This window comes from Phaethon lepturus, unplaced genomic scaffold (assembly GCF_000687285.1).
Source record: "Phaethon lepturus isolate BGI_N335 unplaced genomic scaffold, ASM68728v1 scaffold55530, whole genome shotgun sequence".
NCBI lineage: Eukaryota > Metazoa > Chordata > Aves > Phaethontiformes > Phaethontidae > Phaethon > Phaethon lepturus.
Genome location: NW_010513693.1, coordinates 1 through 7259, shown reverse-complemented (window position 1 = coordinate 7259; position 7259 = coordinate 1). Strand labels below are relative to the sequence as shown.

At 36.4% G+C, this 7259-nt stretch overlaps 1 protein-coding gene across 1 annotated transcript in view; it reads left to right on the top strand.

Moving 5' to 3' along the window:
* LOC104623538 (TBC1 domain family member 9-like) overlaps positions 1-5604 on the top strand; it is a gene marked incomplete at its 3' end in the record, with an annotated part of 16646 nt that extends 11042 nt beyond the window's left edge. Inside the window, exons 5-7 of the mRNA XM_010290664.1 lie at positions 1017-1278; positions 2450-2657; positions 5398-5604. Coding sequence (XP_010288966.1) covers positions 1017-1278; positions 2450-2657; positions 5398-5604 — 677 coding nt within the window. The remainder of the gene's footprint in view (positions 1-1016; positions 1279-2449; positions 2658-5397) is intronic.
* Positions 5605-7259: the final 1655 nt, after the last annotated feature.

Here is a 7259-nt window from a genome sequence, read left to right as displayed (position 1 = left end):
TTCGGTCGTTTCGTACTTTTACCTGCTGAACCACTGGGTGTGCAAAGTCACTGCTGAGGAAAAGAGGAGCAGGGAGCAATTCCCTGATTGTCACGCTGCTTAACTGTGCACTTGTTCCCTTGTTTGTTTTGTGTTTCTCAAACTAGTTCTCTGTAAAATAATACCTGGGCATTGTTTAGAGGCATGGCTAGCTCTCGGGACTGTGCCCAAATGGGAGTAGAGATGAGATCACACCGGTTTTGGGTCCTTCTGCTCTTATACAATCCTCCAGTACTACTCTGGCAGACCTTGCAACCTCAGATGCCACATTTACTTTTGTACAACACCAGAGCATCACAAAGGGCTCAGAGGAGACCCAGGATCAAGAGCTACATAGTGTGGGTACAACCAATCTGCTCTAGAGGGAATTAATTCTAAGCAGTGTGGAGGTGGGCGAGTCTGCAGTACTTGGTTATGGGCAATGGATCATGCCCAGGTCTTTCTGTTGAGCTGTGTAAACATACCCTAGTGATTAACAGGATTATTTTTTAACTATTTTTGACAAAAATAAGTGTAGATTTAGTCCCTGTTTTTAAGGACAGTATCCTAACCTGTAGTGGTGTTTGAAAAAAAGCCAAGGATCTGTCATTACTGTAATATTTGAAATGCTTTAATGTATAAAAACAATGCAAGCCTGTCTGATGTGTTCAGACTACATTTCCATGCTTCTGTAGGAAGAGAGGATATCAGAGTCTGAGCAGGTGCTGTGGCAATGGTGAATTATGTTAGCCCACCTAGCTTTGTAATGCTTATGTGTGGTGTTCTGTACAGAAGAAAATGATGTTTAAACTCTTTTATCTATGGTTTGTCAGGTGATCATAGTTTGTTTTTACAAACTGGGTCTATTTATGCTGTCCTCCCAACTTTTCAAGATGCAAGAAAATTTCAGCTGAATACGTTTTAGGAAGTGGAAGATAAATGCTTTTGAATATGCTGATTTTTTTACTGATTTTTTTTTTTTATTTGGTTCTGTCCAGCAAAGTTAGTTATCCGCTGGGTTGATATCACTCAACTTGAGAAGAATGCTACACTCCTCTTCCCTGATATGATCAAAGTGAGCACAAGGTCAAGTGAACATTTCTTCTCTGTATTCCTGAATATCAGTGAGACATTTAAACTAATGGAACAGCTTGCCAATATAGCTATGCGACAGCTTTTGGACAATGAAGGATTTGAACAAGACAGGTCATTACCCAAACTGAAAAAGAAATCCCAAAAAAAAGTATCTGCACTGAAACGGTAGGTAGCGCTTGCTCGTAGTCATTTAAATGTTTCGCCCCAGTCCTTTTACTTGCAGCATTTTGTCCGAAAGTTTTCTACTGTTGCTGCCATTTACTGTTACTCCAAAATGAATGATTAATTCCAGTGGTGTCAAAATCTGAAGAATTATTTAGATATATTTATTTACTTGATCTCCTGTTGAAATAGGAAAGGAAAAACATGTGAATATGAACATGTTGCAAAAAGGAAAGAAATATACTTGAGCCAATTTCTTATTTGTTCGGAAGCTCTTCAGTGTATCTCTTGACACTGTCTGTGTTGGGTATCTGTTGTAAGGCCCTTTTATGTTACTGGGGTAATAAAGTGATTTAAATGTTACTAAGAAACGTGCCTAACATTCATTCTTCATCCTATAATTGGGATTGAAAAATTACTCTAGATGATGAATTCTATCTAGAACTTATTTTAAGTAGCAGAGGTACAAAACTGACATAAAATTCTAAGAGGTGAAAAAAAGTTTGGAAAATATTTCTGCTTCTTTTATAGATATCATAATGAAATATAATAGTTTCTTGTTAATTTTTTCATTATTTTATATGTTGATCATATTAGTGATCCATACAGAATTTTAACCAGTGCTTGTTTATATTTCTTATTACTTAGTGACATCTGACATGCGTTATATCACTTAGGTATGTCTTTCTAACTATTCAGTGTTTTGCACTAAATGAATTCTCAAGACTAAGTCTTGAAATTATTAACAAACTCTAGCCCTAAGGATTCCATCATGTTAATAAATAAGATGCCAAGATGCATTTTTTGATATAATATTACATGGTGTTATTTAATACTAAATGTATTCGTTGTATATACTCTCAGCAAGTAGGGCTGAATGCCAGAAGATCACCCAGACTGTCCCCTCTGAGAAGTCAGGATCAATGTATCTAGGTCATTCATGGCAGAAATTTCTTTTTTTTTTTTAATGTAGTTTTAGAATCTTCCAGCAGCAAAGACTATGAATCTCCTGTATGCAAACTATTCCCATTGTTTTGCTTTACACTCAGTGCTTAACTGAGTTGTATGTTGCAGGTAACTTGCAATGATTTGTATAAAATATATCTTAAAATGTATTACATATTTCTTAAAACAAGCAACAGCTTTCTGTGTTTTTTGTTTGGTTTTTTTTCAGGGATCTTGATGCCAGAGCAAAGAGTGAGAGATACCGTGCATTGTTCCGACTTCCCAAGGATGAGAAATTAGATGGACACACAGACTGTACTCTATGGACTCCATTCAACAAAATGCATATTTTGGGTCAGATGTTTGTTTCTACAAACTACATTTGCTTTACTAGTAAAGAAGAGAATTTGTGCAGCCTTATTATCCCTCTTCGAGAGGTAAATATTCATACGTGTAAATTGATAAGGCAAATAATAAAGCAATATCCTATTGAGTGCATTCTAGCTTTGATGTTTTTTTATTATTTCATCCCTTTAATCTCATTATGTGTTCTAAGTAATATTTTATGACTCTGTATCTTAGTTCCTACTACTAAAATTCACAGGGAGTTTTCCCTGTCAGTTTTTACAACCCTCATGAGTCCTTCCTCTCCCATAATTTATGTTCTGATTTACAGCCCCATGGTACTTTTTTTTTTTGTGTGTGTCTCATAGGGAGGGATGGACAATAAAACTTCCTAGATTGATGAGTTGGAACTTCTGTTAAAGAATCTGTCAGATAAGATTTGCTTTTGTCAGATGTAAAAAGATTCATAATCCTAAATATTTGAATTGTCTCTTCACACAGACTTGCAATCATTTATTCCTGTATATGGAACATATTTGTCAGCATTTTACAAATTGGTGTGCTTCCCTTTTTAAAGCTAGTTGCTTAAAGCAGATGTTCAGTAAAAAGAATTTAAGCTTGATGAAATGAAAAAAATTGTCAGGGAGGTTTTTTATGATTGTCTTGATTTGTGGATTGATGGAAAACTGTGTAAAGTAAATCTTGGAAACAGTAGGAAAGCTGATGTAATCAAGGACAATTTGGCTTGTCTGAAGAACCATGGAATATTTCAAGGCACTGTTTTTCCCCGACAAATCATTAGGAGTAAATCCAAATGGTATTTGTTTGGAAACCTTGAAGTATAACTTCTCCACAATGTGTTGCAATGACTTTGGTTATTTGAGGAGAGACATTTGATTATGGTTGCACTGTTTTTCTGGAGCTGCAAGGGAGCAATGATCCTCCGGGTAATGTGGTGGAAGAGGAGAACAAAGTCTGCATTTAACAGGACCCCTTTTCCTGGATGCACATTCAGCAACTGCTTTTGATAACCACTGCTGCAGCAGCGTGGGATTCAAAGCAGCTCTAAAGCTTTAAGAGAAAGAAATAGCTGAAGGAGTAAGTGCTTTTGTGTCAACAGGTAAAGTCTCAGTACCAGCAAGGAGAACAGTAACACACTGTGTAGTGCCAGCCCTCAGAACAACAGATCAGTACCCTTAATAATTACAGGGAAGCTTTCTATTTAATTAAAACTTTGGGTCAGACCCTAACCTAATTCCAGTATTCTGTGATATTCTGGAGCTGTTTTGACAGGTGAGGCAATAACAAAGCATTGGTTCAGAAATTATGATCGGAAAAGGTGATTTTCAGTAGCTGAAATCAGTGGCACCCGGTAGGTGCAGTCTCCAAGATCAGCAGTTCAGATATGTGCATGTCTCTGCTTGAACAGGAAATAAGTGGATGTCAGCTCTCACTATAGCAGAGCATGCTTGCTATAATGTCTGTGCCTGTGGAAGTTGTCTGTCTTTTGTGCCGATTACGCTCAAACAGTTTTTACGCGGAACAGAAAAATGACGTAGGAACACTTTTTAGCTAATTTCAATATGTTATTAGTGAAGCTCCTTTAAGTTAATGAAGAACTAATAGATTTGAAGTTAACAGCAAAATAAAAGGAAGTTGGAAGGATAGAGAAGAGATTTAGCACCTGAGCTGTGCATTGCAGTCTTTAAATACATCTTCAAAGAAAATGTTGTGTGAAAACCAGTTATCCTATCCTTTTAGCCAGAGAAGTATTAATATTATAGCATTAATTCCTGACCGTTGATCTCTATTTTAAAAAGGGTTTAAAAAAAAAAAAAAAGAGTAAAAGTAAAGGTCCTGGTAAACTGAAATGTGCCCTCGTCTATTCTGAAGGTAGTAAGACAGTTTTCATTACCTAGAAAATTCTTTAAAGTCATAAAAGCGGTGATTAACAGTACTTACAATTGTGATTTCTGTTTTGTTTAATGCATGAACTGCACAAGCTTGATTGGTTTATTTGTTTTTAAGTCTAATAATTGGTAATGTTTAGATGATGTTTAGAGTATGCAGCTGTTATATAATTCATCCAGAGTGTATGACTTATGCCTGAGACTTTTTGTGTTAACGTGCTTTACCTTTTTGCTCAGGGCACAAGTGCCCTCTACTCAGTAGATTGTGGTGTGAGTACTGTTTACAGGTTGGAGTTCAGTTGGATTGGTGACCATTTCACTGGCAACTGAAGGCCAAACAGAAACCTCCACATCACAGGGTTAGATGTTTTCCTTTGTAAGGAAAGACATGGTGTTAGTTTCCCTTTGTTGCAGGTTTCTGTGTACTGTGAAAATACAGTTGTAGTAACAGTCGTTATCGCAGTATGCAACTACAATATAGTAGAACAGGAGCGTTATCAAAAAAAAAGGCTTATTCACATATATTGGCAATAAAAAGTAAGCAAAAGTTTCTGCTGATTCAGCCTGTGCTGGTGTTGGGGAGCAGGAGAGGGATTCGGAGGTCCTACAAAAAAGCCAATCTTCATCCCACAGAAGAAATTTCGTTTTACTGTCTTAAAATAAAGTCTGAGGAAAATAAACTAAGCAGTGCAAAGGAGTTTTGCTGGAGAATATACTGAAGTCAGTTGTTTCAGGGATGACAGTCTTCATCTTTCAGACTTGTAAGTCCTTGTATCCAAATCCCATTTTCCTGCAGAGGGATGTCCATAGTGGTCTGATATAAGGGGGGAAGGGGCATGGGTTTGTTGTATTAAGGTGGTTTCTTAGACCAAACAACTGGATTAATTGAAGATTTTAAGCTGTAGCCACTATTTCTCTCTAGGTAACAATAGTGGAAAAGGCAGACAGCTCCAGTGTGTTGCCCAGCCCATTATCAATCAGCACGAAAAACAGAATGACGTTCCTCTTTGCTAACTTGAAAGACAGAGACTTTCTTGTACAGAGGATCTCAGACTTTCTGCAGCAAACCACGTCAAAAATATACTTGGAAAAAAATCTTTCTGGAAGCTATATCAGCTCAGATGATGAGGTATGTGGAGGAACATGAATTAGTTACTGGAAGAAAGCGATTTTAACTGGTGAGGGGAGAGAGAAGCCATGAAAACCCTTTAAGATTTTGTAAAGCTAAACCTTTGTGCACAGAAGTGTGTTACTTCTTTTGTGTTAATGCCTTTAGCTTCCTTAATCGTAACATTTTAACTGTTCAGCTTAGGACATCTGTTTTTTTCATGTTAGACCTAAGAGAAATCACCATTGCTGTGGAAGAGCTACTCTAACTCCTGCTGCCACATTCTGAAATTACAGTCTATCTTGTTGGAAAGTGTCATAATTAACTAACTAGTTAATTGAATAATACTGTTTATCTAACTTGTCTGAGTTAAAATGTAATTGTGGAATTTTAAGAATTTGAAGGAATTATCAGCTGATATGAAACTCTTTATTCAAGACTTTAGCTGCTAAATCTCATCTTTTAATTCTTCAGAAAATGATGTCTGAGCTGAGCAAGTTTGCATGTGCACTGCTAGCGAACTTTGGAACATTAGAATGAACAAACAAACAAAAAAAACAAAACCCAAACTTGTCCTGGACCTCAGATGGCTCTATTCTGAACCACCTCCCTATTTACCTATGCAAAGTAAATGGTTCTTAAAAGATATGATTAGGTAAACTTTTCTAAGGCACTTTGAATGTCAAGGCTTCTGCTGAATTCCTGGGTTTTATGTATGAAATTTAGGTGCTTCACATCAAAACCTCATCAGATCTGTTACACCCAGCAAAGCTTAGCGGTTCAGAGCTCAAAACAGAAAAGGCTTTTGTAGTGTATCATTTTGGTTTTATGTAGGTAGATCACAGAATCATTAAGGTTGGAAAAGGCCTTTAAGATGATCAAGTCCAACCATCAACCCAACACAACCATGCCCACTAACCATGTCCTGAAGTGCCATGTCTACATATTTTTTGAATACTTCCAAGCCTGTACTAAGCCATACCTTAGTATTTCACTGAGTAGCTCTACACTATTTGCCATGTAAATCTTACATCATTTTTTTTACTTTCTTGATGGTGAGGTATAATTGTTCTGTTGTTGTAGTTGTATACCAGAGCACATGTGCATATATGTATAGTGCTGAAACTTTGTCTTGCCTTTTGCCCTAAATGTATCTACATATGCTACCTACTGAATTATGAACACAAATTAACAATTGCAAGCATTATTATTACATCTAGTAATATGACTGCATATGTAGACATGCATGACTACTAGTTTCAATTTCAGGTGTTTGGTGTGAATATGAGATCTTAGTGTGATAGATTTTCAAAGCTGTTTGAGAAGTCAGAAAATCCTTTTCTTCAAAATATTTTTCTTCCAAATCACAATCTGACAGTGTTGAATTTTCTGTAGAACATGGGTTTTTTTTGAAGTGAAAATGAGGACAAAGTAACTTATTTTGTGTATCTCTGTATAAACATATGTACAGATATAAATATGTATGTGTCTGTGTAAGCAAACACATATAAATATGTTATATATAAATCTTACATCTTACAAGGAGCCACCTGGGGAGCCAACACTCCTATGATGTTGACATGAGACCAAGGGAGTTTAATGGTTTAATTGCCATGGGCTACTTAAAGTTAACACTACCTTAGCAATTCTGATTATAGGATTTGTTTACTCTTCTT